The sequence below is a fragment of the Hipposideros armiger genome, unplaced genomic scaffold (genome assembly GCF_001890085.2).
Source record: "Hipposideros armiger isolate ML-2016 unplaced genomic scaffold, ASM189008v1 scaffold_338, whole genome shotgun sequence".
NCBI classification, from domain to species: domain Eukaryota; kingdom Metazoa; phylum Chordata; class Mammalia; order Chiroptera; family Hipposideridae; genus Hipposideros; species Hipposideros armiger.
Window position 1 is genome coordinate 622245 of NW_017731688.1, and position 23222 is coordinate 645466.

At 35.5% G+C, this 23222-nt stretch overlaps 1 protein-coding gene across 6 annotated transcripts in view; it reads right to left on the reverse strand.

Moving 5' to 3' along the window:
- PDE1A (phosphodiesterase 1A) overlaps positions 1-23222 on the reverse strand; it is a 353512-nt gene that overhangs the window by 39064 nt on the left and 291226 nt on the right. For all 6 annotated transcript variants that reach the window (XM_019661202.1, XM_019661200.1, XM_019661201.1 and 3 more), the window contains 4 exons: positions 17009-17109; positions 10465-10590; positions 6934-7035; positions 6678-6798 (listed from right to left, as the gene is read on the reverse strand). In XM_019661202.1, the coding sequence (XP_019516747.1) occupies positions 6678-6798; positions 6934-7035; positions 10465-10590; positions 17009-17109 (450 nt within the window). The remainder of the gene's footprint in view (positions 1-6677; positions 6799-6933; positions 7036-10464; positions 10591-17008; positions 17110-23222) is intronic.

A 23222-nucleotide genomic window follows, 5' to 3' on the forward strand; every position in this document is an offset into this window, starting at 1 on the left:
TATATATATATATATATATACATATATATATATGTATATATTTATACATATTCTGATGTGTCAATTCATACAAGTGGTTGGAGCAAAATTATAGGGCCCTAAGGCCAGTAAACTCAATTAACCAGTGCCACTCAATTACACCCCTTGATCTCTGCATCTGTTCTTCGGGATGAGGTAGAGAAAGTGCACCATCAACATGGAAGCACAAGGCAGCCTGATGTGCTCAGGCCTGACAGTTTATGCCTATCTTAGTTCCCTTGGAAGCTGTTGAGGCTTCTTCTTTGAAAAGCCATGACAGAGACCTAATAATTGTTTTTATGCTTTCCTAACAGTATGAAATGCTCTGATAGCTGTCAACAAGGTGTCAAACGGAGTGACTTAATGGCACATTTTTTTTTTGTATTTTCTCTGAAGTCAAACCAGTTTCTAGTTTTAAAGAAATAAAGAAGATAGAAAAAAGTGAAGTATGAAACCTTGAGAAAACTTTTGCACTGAAACCTAAGTTTTAATCTCAGAAACAACACCAACAACAAACATACAGCAAGCTTCTGATCACAGGCTTGGGGCCAAGGGTAGAATTTGAGGGACCACTAGTTCTAGAGGTGATTTAATTGAGGAACAAGGGGCAGATGCAGTATTTAGCCTTCTTTGGACAATTTATTAAGAGATTTAGGCCATCTAATTACCTTCCTGCATTCCTTCTAGAAATGGCCCTTCTAAATTATATGAAAGCCATCAAAACTGCTTAAATGTTTAATGGTTATTATAGCTAACACATTCACTTTCAGTAAAATTTATGATATGATATCATATAATTGTATTTTTGTGTCATAAATATTTTATAGAACATTAGTACACTTTGGATAATTGACATTTACAACACTTTTATGCCTCTTAAAGCTATAAGCTTTGACTTTAAAATTTTAAGTTATTATCCTGGCTCATAGCTAGAGTAGTACTTTACATTTATGAAAATGTTTTTGTTGTGCCTCTGAAATTGTGATGCCAGATTCTTGGCTGAGAATATAATAACTAAATACATTTTTATTACTATGGGAAATATAATTGATTTGAAGTAACATACTTTATACTACTTCTAGCAACACTGAAGAAAATAAAGGTAACTGACTCTATATAATTTAGGATAAATTAATCATTTGACCTTCCATTCCAAATATTTTGTATTTCCAATTATTTGTTTCTCCTTGGCTGACAAGGTAATACCTACTGGCAAACACAGATTTTACATAAATGTTGGCTTCTTTTCATGCATCATAAAACAACTAGTTGAATAAGGAAAAAAAAATCACTGAGTTATTAGGTTCATATAGTATGAAGTATGAACAAATTTTAATGGCAGTGACTATTTTTTAAAACTTCAATTGAATTAACTTATTATCTTATCAACCTAATATATTTACTCAAGGAGAGAATAAGAAACCAAAACCTGTCTTCCTTTACTAATGGTTATTTTCCTGGCTGGTACCTTTATCTCTAATCTCTCAGTTGTATCAGTCATAGTTGAAACGAATGGAGCATCTTCTAAATGCACCCATTGCAGTCAGAGACCAGAGCTATGAACACTTGAAGAGAGGGCATTGACCATAGCATCACATCACAGGTGTCCTGTGAAATGTGCCTTGGAGATGAGGACCTGCTTTATCTCCGTTACCATCAGCTGCTTACTCAAGAGTCAGAAATAAGAGTTTTTGAAGGCTGAAAATTCTGGATACAATGCTGATATCTTCTCACTACAGTTTCCCATGGCTTTAGCAGTTATACCTAAAGTATTACATCAAGAATTGGGGTAACATTGATGGGATTTTAAAAGATGATACAAAGAGCTTGGTTTATATTGGTTTGTCCTCCAGAAAAACATTGTGTTTTAGAAATTCTTAATGTTTATTTAAGCCCTTTTGTTCGATAAAATAAACTTGGTAGGCAATTTAATACAAAATTGATTTAGAAATCAACACATCCCAAAATTTTTCTGGATATTTCTGAAACATTAATTCATACATATGTATATATGTGCACACATACAAGCACACATAAATCTTCTTGTTGCTTTTGAAAGTTCTAAAAATCATCTCTTTCCCTTGAGTACTTTTTCCGATTTTTAAAATAATTTATATCCAGTGTCTAATTTTGTTTAAAAATTATTAAATGAATTCTGAGTCCAGTGGTATATTTTGCAGAGGAAAAGGAAAAATATTTCTCTGAATTGGCTACTTTTTAAACTTCATGGTTGGGTGGGGAATGTGTTGGAAAAACTAGGGCTTACATTTGGATTTTCTGAAGCCAAGTCTAATTATCTCTTATTTGCATTATTAGGCTTCTTATGTTTTCCCAATATATATAAAATACTTAACAAGAGACACAGAATGCTTACATTTATAGTGCAGCTGAGGACTGTGATGAGTTCTGGGCAGACCTTGCCTGATTTGTCTCAAATTCTGTAGTATAGACAGTGGATCAGATGACACAGTATTTAGATGCTTAGTACATTCTGAAGGGATCAAGGAATATATTTTCAAATTGCTTCATGAACATGCTATTTTGACCATCTGAGGTGAAAAACCCAGTTACCTTGGCTAGATGCATAGCAAGAAGCAATCTCTCAGCACTGTGGGTTCTACAAAATGATAGCTTCACAGGTGGTGATGTGAGGATAAGCAAGAATAACAAAAATGGAAGGGGTCACCGGTTAGCTCAGGTGGTTAGAGCGCAGGCTCATAACACCATAGTTGCTGGTTCGATTCCCACATGAGCCAAGGATCTGCGCCCTCCACAACTAGATTGAAACAACTACGTAATACCTTGGTTTGCGAGCATAATTCATTCTGGAAATAAACTACTCGTATTGTAAGACATCACTTGTTTACCAAGTTAAAATGTATTAGAAATGTTTGCTCATCTTGCGGAACATTCGCAAGCCACGTTACTCACAATCCAAGGTTTTACTGTACTTGACTTGGAGCTGATGGGTCCTGGAGAAACACACTGTTCCCCAGTAAAATTTCTTTAAAAAAAAAAGAAAAAACATGAAAGAACAATTGCAGTCCTGCCAATTTCTAGGACATCTGCATAGTTACACAGATCTAGTTAAATAGCTTACGTCAAATACACTCAGAACAAAGCATAAACCAAACAGTTTCAGATTCCTTGATGTATCCACCGCCAAAGGGCTAAAATATGTGGTGTGGTAAGAATAAGGAGGCTGGGAGACTCATTTAGTAACTGAATTCACGACAGCACTTCACCTGTTGGAGTCAAGGTCACATTTTAGCATAAGTCTCATAAGGATAAAGTTGTTTGCTTGTGAAACATGTTTGTTGGCAGTATAAACTCACTAATTTTGACCTTTAACTCCATATTCTCCTGCTTTACTATATGTTTCTGAAGGGGATTTGAAAGTCATTTACTTTTAAAAAATCCGGAGGCTGAAAACTAATTATAAGATTACATTATTAAAAACTAAAGTCCTAAATCAATTTGTTATGATCTGAGAGGATTTTTGTAGTTGAAGAGGCAATGCTAGCATTATACATGGGTAGTACTAATTTTGTATCTATATAAGTGTTTTTAATTCTTTTATTTATGCTTATGAGTTAAAAGTGTAATAATGAATAAATAAATGCTAAAATTCCTTTATAGTACAAAAACAAGTTGCTAAATATAAACAAATTTAAAATTTTGAATTAAAAAATTAAAATGAAGGGGAAGCGGCTGGTGGAAGAGGATAAAGGAGGTCAAATATATGATGGCAGAAGGAGAACTGACTCTGGGTGGTGAACACACAATGTGATATATAGATGATGTATTACAGAATTGTACACTTAAAACCTATGTAATTTTACTAACCACGGTCATCCCAATCAATTTCAATTAAAAAAAATGAAAACGAAAGATGTTTTCCTTGCAAGTATGGGCCAGAAAACATGGGTGCACATCATACACAGGAGCGCATTATATTGTACAAGGCAAAATACGGTCTATTGCTTTATACATTAAGGTCATTTAAGCACAGACTGTCAATACTGAACATTTTGTGGTTACACAAATGTCTATCATTGGTCACCAACAGTGCTGTCCAAAAACAATGAAACAAAAACCTGACACCTCCTTCCTCTAAGTAATACAATGGGAAAAGTGCAGATCACAAAAACAAGCGCCATGATGTTATACCTATTCTAAAACTTGGCCTTTTGTGTTTGGTATATTTTAATCAGATATTCAAATACCTGAGTCACCGTTGATCAGGCACTGAGAATGACAGAGGATCTAAGCAGCCTTATGGAACTATTTCCCTCTACTCTGAAATTCAGATGTCAAAAATCACTGCATGCTGGAAGCATCATTATTAGTATCACTCACCTTTCTGGAAAATTCAAGAATAAGATGGTGAACTTCAAAAACATATAGATTCATTTTTATACTTACCTGTGTTTCTCAAACATTTATGTAATAAACTTATGTTTACTTAAAATATATTTAAGAGTGAGAGGTGATTTTGAAGTTGAAAAATACTGTTGAACTTTAGAATGAATGGGTTTTGTCAGAATTATTGGCCAGAGGAAGGCCTAGCTCCACAGAAATGGAGAAGGCAATGCTCACTGGTCCTCAGCCCAGGAGTGATGGTAGAAATGTCAAGAATAAGAGGCTCCTTCAATCAGGAGCAGCTGTTCATCTCAGCACAGCCTCCCAGGTTTCATAACATGCCCAGGAAACCGTATAAAGACAGTAAAGTAAATCTGACAGGAGAAATGGAGGAATACTCTTAGTCAAAGAGACCATTTTATTTTTATTTTTTAATTATTTATCTGTTTTTTTTTTCAGTTACAGTGGATGTTCAATATTATTTTATATTAGTTTTAAGTGGGCAGCATAGACAGTTTTAAATGTCTGCTTTTCTGGGGAGGTAGATGACAAATAATAGTTTCTCTATCATTTCATTTTTCTTTAAAGAAGCCAAGATTAGGGCCGGCCGAGTGGCGCGATGGTTAAGAACTGGCTTGGGACGCCAGAGGGCCCCGATTCGAATCCCACATATGAGGACCAGTGACACTGCCCTCCACAGCTAAGATGCTGAACAATAGCTCAGCCTGGAGCTGGGCTGCCGTGAGTCGCCAGCGACAGCATAGGCTGCAGCCCCTGTGGCAGTGGGTTGCCATGGGCTACCGTATGTAGCCAGCAGCCACAGTGAGCGGCTGTCCAGAAGCCAGCAACTGATCTGCCTCGCCCGGGAAGAGTGCAATGATGGTGCCAACTTGGGTCAGTGAAGCAACGTCCTCCACAACTAGACTGAAGAACAAAACAACAGCAACTTATCTGTTCCCCTTCCCCCAATTCCCCAATAAAAATCTTGAAAAAAAAAGAAGCCAAGATTATAAAATGAGATGAGATGTTATAGGGAAATAGAGGAAACAGCAGGCTGACATATGCACTGCTTCCTTCATGCACAAGGGAACAAACATCACTCTCTCAGTAGGGAGAACTTTCCTCCTTGTTTCACTTGAAGGGGTCCAAACCACATAACCACTAAGTGTTGAAACATTCATGTAATGGCTCTGGGTGAATTCAGTTAGAGAATTCAGTTAGACATCTCAAAATTTAGCAAATTTGGCACTTCTCTTCACTGAAAGACAGGAAGAAAATGTCCATATTAAATTGAATTTAAAATTTTCTGACACTAAGAAAGGAGCCACAGATCAATGACAACTGAAATTTAAGGGATCTGTTTTAAACAAATAGTAGGTAGAGCAGTTGAATTTGCAATAATTTAAAAAATATATTAAAGCTATTTATATGCAGAAATAAAAAAATATAGATTCAATTTCATGGAATTCATTACTATCATCATTCTGTCAGGTATTCTTTGTCTGGTCTGGAGTTACTAAAAGACAGGAATAATATAAGTCATGATATTATTTGGAGATCTCACAGAAATTTTCAAGCGTCTCTGGGATTTAGTGAGATAGTTTTTTAACACAGTGATTTTTTAAGTCATTGAAAATTAAGTCATTGAAAAAGCATTCTTTAAGTCATTGGCAAAGCACCTTTATTCTGATATATTGTTTTTGAAATCAGGGAAAGAAATTATGTAAAAATTTTAACTGTATAAGTTACGAACACACTTGTGTAACTAATACTCAAGATATAAGACATTTCCATCAACCCTAGAAAGTTCTCTTAACCTCTTCCAGTGAATCCCACTACATATAGTTATCCATTGTTCAGATTTCAATCTTCATAGGTATTTTTCCAGTTTTTGAACTTAATAGAAATGAATCATATAGTGTGCATTTTTGAGTAGCTTTTCCCTAGGACTATGCAATGCTATTTCAAAGTGAAACCATAGATCAATCACATCCATTGACGATGGGTAATGGGAACCAGTCATCCAAATATAGTAATGTATTTGGTCTTTCTGTTTGTAGAAGAGGTGTAAAATCAAGGATAAATATTAAAAATAATGAACAATACTGAGATATCAAATAACCTGAAAATACAGAATTGAGTGATAGGAGACTCTTTGTTATGTTAGTTATGCGATTCATAGCAGTCCCCTAGATAGCCCCAAGAATGTATTGTGGCCAGTTGATAATAAGTCACCTTTTTTGAATGTCAACAGTCACTATTTGAAAAAATATTTGCATAGAGTGTGAAAGATGCACCTGTCGGAAAAACTCCTCCATCAGGGCCATGGTCCACCGGTGGTGCAGCTGCCAGCATTTGGCTGGATGGCTGATGTCTGCTGCATGGAGGATCAGGGACATGGTTTTGGCTCTGTCGATCCTGTTGAAACCAAAAACATACTCAAATTATTAGAACAAAGTAACCAATTACAGTCTTTTCTGAGTCCAAACCCAATGAACTTTAACATCAATCAATCAATCAATCAATCAATAACCAACCAACCAACCAACCTACCCTTCAGGCTGCTGCAAACTGTTTCTTATATTTTTAATTTGCTGGAAGTGACTCGACATGTCTGTAGACAAAACCATTTCAATTACTAGGTTCCGAAGATCCCTGTGAAGTCATCAAAAGAAAAGGTTTATTTGGCCCTTTATTGTTCTCAAGTGGAACATTTCCTTAAACATCACTGATTACATTTTATGTTTAATGGATATGAACACAAAAGAAGCTACTCTTTAAATGTAGACGTGCTTACCAAAGTTTACATTATTTTACGTTTTAACTCTTGAAGATATAGGAAGTTGCCAGGAGAGTGATCTGTGAATGATGCTGTTTAACATCTTCCCCTTAAAGAACTGGATGCTTTCTCCTCCCACTCTTACAACCCTCCCCCTGCGCATAATTCTTAAATATTGTTTTTCTATCTGAAAGGATCCTAACTAATTTTATAGAAAAACTATTCTCAATGCAGTCTGTGCTATTAATGAAACCACTACTATTCAGCATTTATTCAATCCAGGCAGTGTCCTAGGTGCTTTGTATATGTATTATGACATTCAATCTTCATAACAACCCTGTGAGGGGGTATTATTATTTCCCACCAGAGGAGACTGAGTTCTTAGCCCAGTCACATAGTTAGTATAGAGCAGAGATAAGTTTCAACCCTAAAATTTCCCACTACCAAAGCTGACTCTTGCACTACTCCTTTGTGCCAACCGGCCATAATTAGAACCCTAGAAAAACCAAGACTCTAAAGTGATTGGAATTTCTCTGCTTAAGCTATTGGGGTCCTGACCCTACATGTCATAGAAAGAGCTATCTGTACTATTGAAATTTTAACTAAGACATTGTAAATATGGTGACCATAACACAAGGCCTAAACCTGAATAACTCATTCTTACACTAAGTAGAAAATAAGTCACCTCAACACAGTCTTGCATGTTCCACAATTCATTGCTTGCTTAGTACAGATAGGTAAAATAGTCAGTATATTTTGGGGAACCATATTTTATTTTCATTCTGTGGTGTGGCCTATAGAGTAAGCTGAATTAAAGGTGAGTGGTAAACATAAATTACGATTTTGTAGCAAAGAAATTTCCCTAAAGATGGTATGATCAAATTACTTTAAAAAATATATATCATACATTGGAGGCTCTTGCTAAAAATTATGGGTGCTCAGTTCAATTGGATTTTTATATGGGAGCCATGAGAAATCAATACACTGATTACTGTTCATGATGTGGATAGCTTGCTTAGAATACTTTTAGCCAAATATTAAGTGAAGGGAAGCTATTAAAAATAATAAAATTATTCTCAATTACATTTTTTTCTCTGAAATTCTGAGGAGACCCATATTACAACAGCAACTAAACCAACATGTTCATGTTAACTAAGGAAAAATGAGACTAAAGTTTTATGAAATATATAAATCTCATATATACATTGTGCTTTGCAGATAACTGACCAGTAAATGCTAGATATATTATCAATAATCAACTCATATATCAAATATATCAATAAACTAGACAAAATAGTGCACAAAGTAAATGTTACTTTATGAATTTTCCTTGCCCAAATTTTAATATTATTGCATTTGTAGTTACTAAAGTTACTTTAAGAAACCAACAGATATGCAAACAGAAAACAAGTCTTTAAAAACCTATTCATATTTTTTTTTGTTTGTTTGTTTTCTAAATTTCACATAATTTTTTTAAATTTCTTTTTTTATTAGTTTCAGGTGTACAAAGCCACGTAATAATTAGACATTTACACCTCTCAAAAAGTGATAACTCTCCCCTCCCAAGCTACTACCCCTCTGACATTGTATATAGCTGTTACACTTCCATTGACTATATTCCCTATGCTGTACTCCTATTCATATTTTAATTCTTGCTACAATGTTATCAAGTTTATACTAGCAAATAGATCTTTTATAGCTTTTTGGAAAGTGTTGGATCTATTAAATTCTACAATCTATATGCTATGTATAGCATTTGTTAAAATAATTCTATAAAACCATTTAATTAGGATGAGTCAGAAGTTCCTGTATGGAAATTTACAAAATAATAGAGGAATAAATTATTAGGATAAAATATTACAGATGTTAAAGAACATTGTGTGATGGGATAAATTTACACTGAAATAGCAACAGAAATAACTTTGAGGAAGAAAAAGTTTAATTCAAAAGAATAATAATAGTAGTAATTAATAATATAAATGTTACTTCTGGGAATGATAATCACTGCTGAAGAAATAAATATTCTAGATGTAAATAGTAAATCTCTCAGATCTTAGTAAATACCTCCAAACTTGTTTCCCTGCTTCTGCCTTTGCCCTTCTGTTCATATTGCCCAACGGCTATTGATTTTAAATCCTTTTACAGTTAGATCCTGGCCTTCCTAGGCTGGAAACCCTCATGGGCTATTGCTTCCTGCAGAATAAAATGAAAGGCCTGAAGTCCCCCCCCCCCCCTCATGACATTAGAGCTTTTCTTAGATGCAAAAGTAACCTTGAAAAACCAGGAAGCTTCAGTATTTGGTAAAGTAACCATGGGCCATTAGGGCTTGTTTTAAACCCTAAATTAACCTTTTATTTATTTTAAGGCAATTCTTGTTCCCAGGTCATTTCTTCTCTATGGACAATTTTTTTTTTACCTCGATTTAAAGGGAAACAAAACAAAACAAAATAACTCTTTGATATTTGCATTTAAATGGGAACCTTTTCAACCCATTAACAAGACCTTTGTTAAAAACAAAGGCCTTTTTTTTTTAAATCATATAAATAGGTCCCCTAGAATATTAGGGACATACTTACATTAAAACATTTCTATGTTTATCTGAAATTTATATTAACTGGATGAACTTTTTTTTATTTATTAAATCTGGCAACCCTATAGTCAAATGAAGGGATGGACGATGACCAAGATATCAAGAATAAAGGAGGAAAAGTTATGCTGAGTGGCAGTGTTACATGGTGTTCTTTTCCCCTACATGGCAAGGGGTATCACAGTTCCATGTAATTTTTTTTTAAGCAGCCTTGGAGAAACATGTAAGATTTCCTTTTGCACCTGAGCCATTTTGATATATTATCTTTGTAATGTTTTCCCCCAAATAGTGAACTCTTAGTTTTTTCAAAAAAGCTAACCTCCATGTTTAAAAAAGTAATATATGAAGGAATCAATATGACCCTAATATTTTGAATTTATGTAGAACTACACATTGGGTACAATTGAACAGAGCCCCATTCCAGAGAATATGTAATTATGTAACTTAAAGTATCTCTTTTATGGTGTGCGGTCTTATGGATTGGCTATCATACCTATAGGGGTTGAATTGGCCTGGAAATACTTTAGCCCCATCTAACAGAGTCTGGCTCCTGAACAAAGTTTTCTAGGTACTAGTACTTCTCAGAGTCATCCAGTCAAGAGACTTGAGTTTGTAGTATGAGTAAGGGATTGACTTTCATCTGTTTTCTTCACGTTAAATCACATAATTTAACTTTTTCCTGAAGTTAAATTTCCTCTAGGTTTCCTCTGAAACTCACCTCCAGTCATCTTTGGATAAATTTATCAAGACATTCATTTCTTCTTCTTGCATAAGTCGATAAGCTGCACTCACATGGTGATTCTCAAGGACAGATCGATCGTTATATAAAATGGCAACATCTGACCTAAGAATTAAAGAAAGAAAAAAGCCAAGTAGAGAATTTCATTAGACTTCATGCATGAGTGTCTAATAAAAATACTCAAGTTATAAGACATCTCATTTGGAAAAGCCCTATAACTGAACACCTAAATTTATGGAAGTATTTAGTTTCTTTTTAATTTTTTTTTTTATTGTATGACAACTTTTTAAAAAGTAGACTATTTCCTAGAGTAATTTTAGGTTCAAAGCAAGATGTACCAGAAGGTACAGTGATTTGCCACATATCCCCTGGCCCCAGACATGCATAGTGTCCCACATTATCAACATTCTCCACCACAGTGGTACATTTGTTACAACTGATGAAATCTACATTGACATGTCATTATTACCCAGAGTCCATAATTTACGTTAGGGTTCACTTTTGGTGTTGTATATTCTATGGATTTGCACAAATGTATAAGGACATGTATCTATCATTATAGTATCATATAGAGTATTTTCATTACCCTAAAAATCCTCTGTGCTTTGCCAATTCATCCCTCCCACTTCCTTAACCCCCCACAACCACTGATCTTTTGTTTCCATAGTTTTGCCTCTGCACAGTACCATATAGTTGGAATCATACAGTATATAGCCTTTTCATACTGCTAGCTTCACTTAGTAATATGCATTTAAGTTTCCTCCATGTCTTTCCATGGCTTGATAGCTCAATTCTTTTTTAGTACTAAATAATATTTCATTGTCTGGATAGATCACCATTTACCTACCCATTCACCTACTAAAGGACATTTTAATTGCTTCCAAATTTTGGCAATTATGAGTAAAGCTGCTATAAATGTCTTCATGCATTTTTTTTTGCGGACATAAGTTTTCAGCTCCTTTGGGTAAATACCAAGGAGCAAGATTGCTGGATCATATGGTAAGAGTATGTTTAGTTTTATAAGAAACCATCAGACTGTTTTTTAAATTGGCTGGACTAATTTGCATGCCCATCACCAATGTATAGGAGTTGCTGTGGCTCCATATCCTTGTCAGCATTTGGTGTCATCAGGGTTTCAGATTTTGGCCATTCTAATAGGTGTGTAATAGTGACTCATCATTGTTTTAATTTGCATTCCACTGATGACATATGTTATGCAGCATCTTTTCATATGCTTATTTACCATCTGTATATCTTCTTTGGTGAGGTGTCTGTTAAGGCTCATTTTTAAATCAGATTCTTAGTATTATTGTTGAATTTTTAAGAGTTCTTTGTACATTTTGAGTAACAGTCCTATATTATATCCTCTAGCCTTAAGTTAAACTGGGAAACCATTCTTTAAACAAAATTGAAAAGTTTTATTGGATAATGTCCAATTTATAATCAATATTACCATTTTAAATGATGAATTCATCAAGGCAAGGCTATTAATTCTCAACTGTCTGTATTTTCATATCATTTGATCATCAAATAAGCTACTTCAAGTTACATTATTGAACTTGGTCTTCTATCATAAAGTGTGAAATATTCCACGTATTCTCATCTCTGTATAATAGAGCCCTTGCTTCTCCTTCCTTATCCTCTTAGGTTGCCAGATCATTTTCAAAGTATGGAATGGAAGCAGAGTCACTAGGTGTAATGTATTAAAATGGTGAACCCATCCATATAACTTGGCAAATTGGAGGTAGGCAGCAAAAATAGCAAAAGGCAAGTCACATTGAGACCTGTAGCAATGTTGCTACCGCTTTCCCCAACACCAAAGTTCTCTCATTTTTCTTTCCTCCTAGTGGATACATACTTTGTCAGCACTAAAATTGCCTCGTTAAGACTTACCATTTTAGGATTTTCAGTGGGTTGAGTCTTAGTTATAAACTAGCACTGACCCTACCACTGAATGCTGACCAAAGAATAGGCAAGAACAAATAAAACAAAGAACTAAAGAACTTGGGCTCCTGTTGCAAGCAACTTATTCGAGATCTATATCTAATAGTCTGCCAGATAAACCAAGCATTTTTATTTTTAATTCAACAGAGAGGAACTGATCTACCAGGCAGTAGAATAATTATTTGCTCTTTTGTTTCCATCACTTCAGAAAAATAGAATAACATATGTAGTTAACTAACAATACATAGCTCCAAAATATGTTTTCTTTTAATAATTGCAGCTATGGTCTAAAAATGACATAGCCAATAATCATAGCTTAGTAGAAAGAAACCTGAACTACCAAAGCACACACGTAATCCTTACTCAAGAGGGAAATGAATGGATCTTGCCCAAGCATACCCAGAAGTTCACTGAGATCATGGAAAACACTGTAATTTGCAAATCAAATATCATTACCATTATCATTTGTATGGTTTCAAATCTAGCCATGGCAGTTTTGCCAGGGGTAGTAAAAGATATGGCTCCAAATATCACTGTCTTTATCTTTCAGCAACAAGAAAAGATATATTTTTGAACCAGATTTAGTTGCAGCAACGTACGTATGATTTTGTCTCATAAATGCAACAGGATGCTGAGAACACAGCATTATCTTAATGTTTGAGATAGTCTTTGACTTCTAAGAAAACAACAAGACTCTAAGCAACATCCAGTATCCATGGTAACATGTGGCTCAGTATTTTCTCAAAGAAAAAATTATTTGCATTTATTTACACTTGCAAGGATTTCATGAATTATAATGTCTATATTGAACTGAAATTTAGCCTTGAACTATGTTTTAAATTATTTTTCAGTCATTTTGCATTTTCTAGTAAATAGCTTTCCACATTAGGAAAGCGCTCTAAGTCCAAGTAAGAATGAATAATATAAAATGCAATAGAATCGTTGACATCTGTGACATCAGACCTATTCCTCCCTGGACACAATGTGAAGGTGATAGTGATAGTTTTAAAAAGCACATTATCTTTTTGCATTTGTGGTCACTACAACTTTTTGTTCATAAAATTTTCGTTCTTATAAAGGTAACACATTAGATAATTCATGCTGGTAGATAATTTATAAAAAAAATAAGTAAAATACTAGACCTTCCCCCCTTCCATAGTTTCTTAGTATAAAAACAGGGGAAAAAAGGATTTGTCCCCTTCTGCTCTTCCTTTTCCTCCTTCTTTTTTCCATCTTTACCTACTGCTCTGCAGCCCACAGTGTAAGAAAATTAAGACTCTTCATTCAGTTGTAAATGATTGGTACAAAGACAAAACTAGAAATGATTACCTAACATTGCTGCTGGAGGCCAGTCCATGGCCTTGACTTTTCAAAGTAGAAAGAGCAAGAAGTATTTATTGTTAACAAATTACGTGTTCCCTTCTCCAACTCCCCAAACTGTTGTCCCATACAGGACCCAACTCAGTAATGAGCAGTCTTTAATTACAATCCCACTCATTATGAATTGAGTAGATGTAGAAGAGCCTTTGATAAGGGAAAACAATCCACACAGTCTACTTCTCCTTTGATGTTTAACACAGGAACAAAACAACTTCCTATACTCTGCAGAAGTGGAGGTTAATAACATTCCCTGCCACAAAACCGGACTTTAGGCTCTTCCTTTACCCTTCACGTTCTGTCAACCTGGGGGACTCTGGGCAGAGACGGAATGCCTTCCCCAATACATCATTGTTTGAATTTCAACTCTTCCACTGTCTCCATCAAGGAGGCCATGATTTCCAAGCCCATCTATCTCAGGCTACAAAGGTTTGGAACTATTATATGTCTGTCTCTGGCCCTGGGAGCAGAGATGTGTAAGTAGACTGGACTGAGAGTGAGTGTCCCTCTCCTTAGCTTCTCAACCCCTCTACTGTCATCAGCTGACTATATGCATATGAACAGGTCATGTCACCTCTTGAGATCTTTGCTTTGTTCCTTTTTTAGACTGAGGTTTAGACCAGCTGATCCAGAATATGGATCTCAGTCACTTTAGGATCCCTTGAATGTCTAAAATGTCTAATATTTTAATAAAATGTTTCTGTGATCCCCACATCAAAAACAATAATTTTCTTTAACTAGAAAATCATTTGTTAGAAATTATTTTAAATAATAATTTTTTAAAAAAACAAGGCTGGCCGAGTGGCTCAGTTGGTTAAGAGCTCACTCAAGAGTGCGAGCTCTGGGGCCGGCCGAGTGGCGCGATGGTTAAGAACTGGCTTGGGACGCCAGAGGGCCCCAGTTCGGATCCCACATAGAGGACCAGTGATGCTGTGCCCTCTACAGCTAAGATGCTGAACAACAGCTCAACCTGGAGCTGGGCTGCCATGAGTCGCCAGCGACGGTATAGGCTGCAGCCCCTGTGACAGTAGGTTGCCATGGGCTACTGTATGTAGCCAGCAGCCAGCGTGAGCAGCCAACAGCCATTGTGAGCGGCCGTCCAGAAGCCAGCGACCATCTGCCTCACCTGGGAAGAGTGCAATGATGGTGCCAACTTGGGCCAGTGAAGCAACGTCCTCCACAACTAGACTGAAGAACAAAACAACAGCAACTTGTCTGCTCCCCTTCCCCCAATTCCCCAGCACTGTTCCCATCCCCCCAGTTCCCCAATAAAAATCTTTTAAAAAAAAAGTGCGAGCTCTGAGCAACAGGGTCACTGGTTCAATTCCTGGACCAAGCTGAGCTGCCACTGAGCTGCCAACAGATGGTAGGATCGCTCAGCTAAAAAAAAAACAACACACATAAAACAGACCACACCAAAACCTGCACATGAATGTTTATAACAGCTCTATTCATAAGTGCCAAGATTTAGATATCCTTCAATAGGTGAATAAGTAAATAAACCCTGGCACTTCCAGACAATAGAATATTATTCAGCAATGAAAACAAAAGAGCTATCAAGCTATGAAAAGATATATGAGCTTTAAATGCATATTGCTAAGTGAAAGAAGCCAGTCTGAAAAGGCTTCATATTGTATGATTTCAACTATACGACATTTTGGAAAAAACGAAACTAGAGTGACATTAATAAGATCAGGGGTTGCCATAGGTAAAGGGGAGGGAGGGAGGAATGAAAAGGTCAAGCACAGGGGACATAGGGCAGTGAACTATTGTGTGTGACACTATAACGGTGGATACATGGTGTTACACATTTGTAAAACTCATACAATGCATAACACAAAGAGTAAACCCTAATGTATACTAGGGATTTTAGTTGCTAATAATGTATCAATATTAGTTCATCGATTGTAAAAAATGCACCAGACCAGTACATGACATTAACAACAGGGGTAATTGTGGGGTGGGGGAAGGGAGTATATGGGGACTATACTTTCTGTTCAACTTTTTTTGAAAGCCTAAATCTCCTCTAAGAAATAAAATTTATTAATTTAAAACAATGAACAAATTAAAAAATAACTAGGTTTAGTTTTCCCACAAGAAGAATAGAGAGTTCTACAGTGGTTCCAGAAAGACATCGGTCTCTCAACTTACATCTCCATCTTAAACATATCTGACTAGGGAAAGGCAGAAATTTCAGGATCCTATGGATATAAAATGAGCTGGATCCTAATGGGTCCTAGACAAAATTCTGCCCCCCAGGCACTAAGATCTCTGTGCAACCAAATAAACGCAGAGCACTTTCCTATTATGGACTGAATTCTGTTCTTTAAAAATTTCTATGTTGAAGTTCTAAACTCCCAGTTCCTTAGTGTATGCCTGTAACTTAAGATAAGGCCTTTAAAGAAGTAATTAAGGTTAAATTAGGTCATAAGGGTGGGGCCCTAATCCAATATCACTGGTGTCCTTGTAACAGGGAGAGGCAGGAGGGGTGCTCACACACCAAGACATGGCCATGTAAGGACATAGCCATCCACAAGCCGAGGAGATAGGTCTCAGGAGAAATCAAACCTGCTGACACTGTGATTTTAGACAGCTAGTCTCCAAACCGTGAGAACATTTCTGTTATTTAAACCACCTGATCTGTGGTATTTTGTGATGGCAGCCCTAACAGACTAATACACCTCCACTCTAGTATTTTGATTTTAATAACTGCCATTATCACCATCATGTAAAAATCTCATTTTCCAATTATTTTAAATTTAACACTTCAAGCTAATCTGGAAGTAAGATTTCTTTGATTTTTTTTAGATTCTTTTTTTCAGAAGTGCATGTTTATTACTCTCAAGTACATAATAGCACCAAACTGATTTGTCAAACAATAAGTTGCAAGATTTGTCTCAGTGAATGAATATCTGACTTGTATGATAGTTCAGAGTGTAAATTCTGGGTAAAGAAAAATTGTCTTACACTTTTTTATGTTCTTTACGTTTCTAAATATGCCACCAAGTATATACAAGATTCTTGATAAATAATAGTTGATTAACTTAAATGTTTGCAGCTTAAGGAATTTTGCTAAAATTCATTAAACCTATTTGTATTAGACACCATCATTATTAGTTTTAAATCCTCTTAAGATAAGTCATATGCAGGAAAATGTATTTCAAATTATAACTTAGAAGAGTTAATACTTTATTTGGCTTACCTTGTCTGAATATGAAAGTTGTTTGTAGTGCCTGTATGCTCGTAATCATGAATGGCAGCAGCAAAGACCATTGCTAAAATTTCCAGTTCAGTGAGCCAGTGCTAGAAAATGAAAGAAAGATTCCAGCATGTTGAGAAAGCAGAGGCCATGTTGTCTTTCTACAAAAATTTTCAGTGCATCCAGTATAAGGAATTAGAGAAAATTGTTTTAACAATTTGAAATAAATTTTTCTGTGTCACCTCAGTTCATTGTGCATAAAACAAATACTTCATGAGGTCAAAGATTGTTTCATGGCATATAAGTTCAAAATTCAAACATGATCATTTTCCTTGCTAATTGGAAAAGGTGTAATTTTCTATGATTTAAAATGTGAACCCAGACTGGATTTTGAATTCATAGCCTTACCAATTGGGATTCCCATGAAATCCATCACAGTTTAGTGATTTCCTAACACAAAGCTTATACATCATTAAAATGTCTTTCAGCTTAACTTTTGTAGAAGACCTTACTGTGAGAAAATTTTCCATCTGAGAGTTGAACATATTCACTTTGCTCACGAGAGAAACTGAACCCAATTTGTATATTTAAAGATTTAGAAGTTTCCAAGAATTTACCAAATTGGTTCTTCATAAAACATATATTCTATGACTGTGCAATTAAACATAATAACAGTGAAAGATTAAATGCTTTCATGTAAGATCCAGACCACCTGCTTCATGTACATTGTACCTTTTTGTTATCAATTGGATGGCTTAGCAAAATTCCACTTCTATTATAAGTCCATTTAGGTAATCCAATAGTTTCTTTACTACTCATGTTTTTCTTAATACTTCTACTGCACTGCCAAATATATAAGCACAAGGGATTATTTAAATTAAAAACAAATAAAATTAAGTTCCCTTTAATAGTCACAGTAGCCACATTTCAATGGCTCAGTAGTCATGTGTGGCGAGCGGTTAGCATGTAGAACAGTGGAGATGCCAAGCATTTTCATTATCACTGAAAGCTCTGTTGGCTCACACTGTTAAGTAGGCGTTACTCGATGGTAGAAATGGAGGACTCAAAATGACATGAAGCTTGCTCTCGGTGGTCTTATTCTATACACTTGAAACAATTAAAGACCTTGCACAAAGCAACAGAAAAATATAACATAAACTACAAGCATAGCTGATAAGAGGTCACAGAATAAAGATGCAGTAGAAGGGCAGGTAGATGTTGACTTGGTGGCAGTGGATCTTGGAATCAGGATGGACAGAGATTGGTAGCTAGCTGCAAGTTTGGGAACAGAGATTCTAAAGAGTGATACTGTAGAAGTCTATATGAAATTGAATAACCAGTAATAAAATTATGTTGGAGAGTCAAGTGACGTGAGATTGAAAATAGAGTGCAAAGCATGGGAAAGGGTAGACTACCTTGATCCAAGTTGATGAATTTGGATTTTGTATAAAAGGCAAGAGGGAGCTCTTGTAGATCCATGAGTCAAAAAATGAAAGAGGTGACGACGTGTTGAGTCTCATAGTTGCTGACAGCATGTTCTTATTACTCTGCTCCTTTCATAAAAGCTAGCATGGCATTTGGCATTTAATGGGGACTTAATATTTGTCTGTTGAATTGAATTTCACCAGTTTTGCATTAGGAGGATGTAGTAGGGAGTAGTGGGAAAAGACTGAAATCAGACAATCCTCGTTTTAAATCTTTGTTAATCCTCAGGCAAATAAGTTATTTTCCCTCTCAGCCATAGTTCCCATGAAAATAGAATCAGTGATCATGTCCCTTTGGCTTTTAGAAGTTTATAGTTAAATATATGCACTGTATCTATAACAAATCTTGTCATATAGTAAAATACAGAGTAAGTGGCGTTTTACTAAACTTATTACCTTAAACACATTGTTTAAGTCACTGAATCTGCAAAATAACAGTGAGCTAACATATCTTTAGTGATTGAAATTCAAGAATAAATACCTCACAGTTGGATGACTGAAGCAGAAATGATTTTGAGAACCAAAGGGAGTTTCTATAACTAGCCATTCTGTGTTCATTGGGTGCATTTAATTCTGAATCATTAAGAGAAAGAAAATGACCTTATTAAGGGCCTGTCTTAGAGGCTGGTCTGAGACTGAGCCTCCAACGTCCCCAGTGAGACTGGGATTAAGCGCCATGAAATGGATAGCAATTGAAGTTAAACCAGTTTTTGTACTCCAGAAACCCATTATTTTATTAAAGAAAATTGTTCCTAGAAAAAAAAATCACCTATTTTCTTAAGTATTTCCTATCGGTTAAGTATATTTAAGATTTACAGATTGAACTGTGATAGTAAAAAAAAAGCAACATTCCCTATCTACTACAATACTATAGACTATGAAGATGAAATTGTAAAAAAAAAAAATTAACTAGGAAATCAGAAATGGGTTTTAATTTATAGATTATCTCATATGTATTTAAAATTATTATCTTCCTAGCTGTCAAAATTGATTATACATGTGTTTCCAGTTTTTAGTCTCATTAATCTCTGCTTCCCATAAATAGTACTTCCTCCATGAATCCTCTTATTTACAACCACACTATGGTCTTAACAATGAAGATTACATTATAAAATCATTTGGGAAGAGAGGCACATTGAACCTGCACACCTAATTTTTTAAAAATTAATCTATTTTGTTTAGTGAAAGTAGAATTTGGAGCTGATTTTAGTTGCCGATTCATTTTATTCTGGTGTCAAATGAGAATTCTAAGTCAGAACACAGATGCTTAAATTCATGGAATCTGTAAATGATTCATGAGGAAAAGCCAGGGAGAATGAGACTGAATCATATCACTCTTCTCAACTAGAAGGGTGGTCAGGACCTAACCTAAGTTTTTCTGATTCTTGATGAGCAGAAATAAAGTGTTAAGGTGATATGTCCTGAGCAATGAAGACACTGCTTCATCTAAACTGCAGGTTGCATTTTGCCTACAAACTTAGGCAGACTTATTCTACATGGGCAGTCCTCAAATTATGTCACAGGGAGAGCACTGACTGTCACTAATAGTACAATGATGATGGAAAGAAAGGAGAAGGAGCTTACAATAACTGAACATTTTAATTAGATGGTGTCATTTTATTTTTATAACCATTCTATGTACCATTTACTAGGTAAATATTTTTAAGCTTATTTGGCAGATAGCAAAGCTGAATCTTAAAGAAATAAATCAACCTGCCTAAGGTCACACAGTTCTCAAGTGTCAGAGCAGGAATTCAAAGCCAGTTCTGTCTGATTTCAAAGTTTCTGTTCCTTCCACAGATTACAATATTTCTTCTCTGGACCACAATAGAATTCATTACTCCAGGGAGGCGATATGCTGAATACATTATTCTAGGGTTTCAAAAGCATAATTTCTAGATCATTTCACAGGACATATTGATGGTTAGAAGCTAATAGAACTTTGATATAAGCCGTATGATGTAATTTTTATATCTGAATTACTCATGGTGTGTGTGTTCATGTGATAGGGAAAGTGTATGTGTAAATGTATAGGGCTTGGAGAATTTCATGTCAGAAAAACACACTGACCCATTAGTTCCTGGTGTGTCCAAAAGAGCATAATTAACAACTCTTTTAGCATAAATTACAGGCTGGACACTTTTTTTTTCCCCTCTATCTCTTTGAATAAGCTGAGGTAGTTTGCTTTAACTTATCTGGTATAGAGATTTAATCATCATCATCATCATAATACATAACACATATAAGTTACTATATATATGTTAATAATAATTTTTACTGATGTTTGTGTATATGCTAACAGCTATCATGTTTCAGGAATTAGGTTAGGTGCTTTCACATATAATATCATTGAGTCTTCACCTTCGTACTATAAGGTGGTCTGTTATTATTAACCACATTTTAGTGACAAGGAAACCAAAGTAGAAAGATATGGAGAAGAGTTTCAAACCTATGTCGGATTACCTTCAAAGCATATACTCTTTCCATTTTCCCAAACAGAACAGAATTTTCACATAGTCTGTAGCATAGAGACATAGTATTACATTTTCTATAGATTGATTGGAGGAAAATTGAGTCATTCCCATGTATGGGAGGCTATTTTTGGGTGTAATAAGTGGATTACAAGTTCCCAAAGAAATAAATTTCAAGTCATCTCTCTTTCTCCTACTCTTAGTATCAGAGAGAACACAATGTCAAGAGTCCCTAAATGCAAGTTGCCAAGAGACATCTGGAGGTGGCTTGGCAACACTCTGTGAAGCATTTGCTCTTCAGCAAACGGATTGAGCTATGCATACCACTGTCTGCTGTGGCACAGAGCTACAAATTAATTAAGTGACAAAAGGAGAGAGGGATATAGAGAGTATATTCGCATCAGCTTTCCTCTGCATTGCCTATTCTCAGGCCTGAGGGTGCCCCAAATGACATTAACAAAAAGGCCAATGGCTCCATCGCAATCCATTTCAGGCAATGGTCCTCTGAGTACTGTGCAGGTGACAGGCTGCACTAGTCACCTGACAGCGTTGGGCTGCTACTTGGAGTGCTCCATAAATGTCACACTGACAAGACCATCCTGAAACAGCAGGACATCAACTAAACACTAAAAGTAAGTGACCCAGTCTTCTCCATATCAAATCCGAGGGGTTCCAGCTAAATGAATATTTCTATAATTATTTTTGTTTTGCTTTAAAGACCAACACATTCATATGTATGAAAATTCATATTCACCTACCACCATTTTTTTCATCTAAAGGAAAACCTTTTAAACTAACTTTCCCAAAACTATTAAGCTAACAGCATAACTTAGTTAAGGCAAAAGAGTCAATAAATTTATACATTCATTTTGCTTTTTCTTTCACCATCTATCATAACATCTCATTATTCTCTTTAGTTTAAATGCATTTTCCTGATCCCAGACAACACTGATAGTCTCCCACCAGACTGTTTTTATGTAATGGCCAAACTCAGAGAGAACTAAAGAGCATGCTGGTACTTTTTTGCTAAAGGATGAGCAAAATCAGAAACAAGTTTTCAAACCAAACTTGCTAAGCAGAATGAAGTTATAGTTACAATTAGTAAGTCCTTGTCCTCTTAAAAAGTGTCTGTGTAAAGGGCTGGCCAAGTGGCTCAGTTGATTAAGAGCTCACTCAAGAATATGAGCTCTGAGCAACAGGGTCTCCAGTTCAATTCCCGGCCCGAGCTGATCTGCCGCTGAGCTGCCAACAGATGGCAGGATGGCTCAGCTAAAAAAAAAAAAAAAAAAAAAAAGGGCTGTGTAATCACCCTTAACAACTTCAGCTTCCTAGGAGTCATGTCAGGCTGGGCCAGATTTCCTCAATCTCCCAAAGAAGCTGAATGGCTTGTTATAGCCTGGAACAAGCCTTCTTTTGCAAGTCTGAAGATAATCATGTTTTGGATTTGAACTTCTCTGTTTACCCCCTAATATAGCACCCTTGATCTCTCAAATGTCACCTTCAGAACATAGGTTCTGAAGCTTAACTAGCTTCCCTTTACACTTGTGGCAAAAAAAAAAAAAAGTACGTAAGCAGAAACATATTTTTAAAATCCTGGTAACGCCCTTCCTGCCTGCCCCCCACACACCTGAAATGGCATATATCTTCATATTGTACTTCATAATTTAAGCAGAGATTTTATTATACTGAAGTTCCCATCTTGTTCTGAGGAAACTTAATCAGTTCAGTTTCCATTAAAGAGTAAACCACAAAAATTTCATTTTTTAGTTAACTTTTCAAAGCCTCAGAATTCAAAAAAAGAAAGAAAGAAAGAAAGAAAATGTCAAATATTTGAAATGTAAACCACCTCACTGTCAGATTCAAGACCAAGGCCTTAGAAAAGGAAAAGAAAGCAGTTCTACCCAGGAAACAAAGCAACTTATGCAAGTGTACAGCATTTGCAGCTGTCAGGGGGCACTTTATTTTTCACACTAATTGCCATGCATATCAAACCAAGTGAAAGCAAAAAATTCCAGAAACAGCTGTGACAATGAAGCCTTTCAAACCAAAAGAACTTTAAAAGAATTTCTGTGTGTGTATATGCATGTGTGTGTGTGTGTGTATTGTATGCAGTCACATGTATACATGCTAGAAAAAGAGACAGGTAATAAAGAAGGTTATAAATACTATTTTTTAAAAAGCTCATGCTATTTTAAAGCTATATCTCAGAATGTTTGAGTTACTACTCATTACTGGTAACCTCTACTTTCTCCTTTTTAAGTG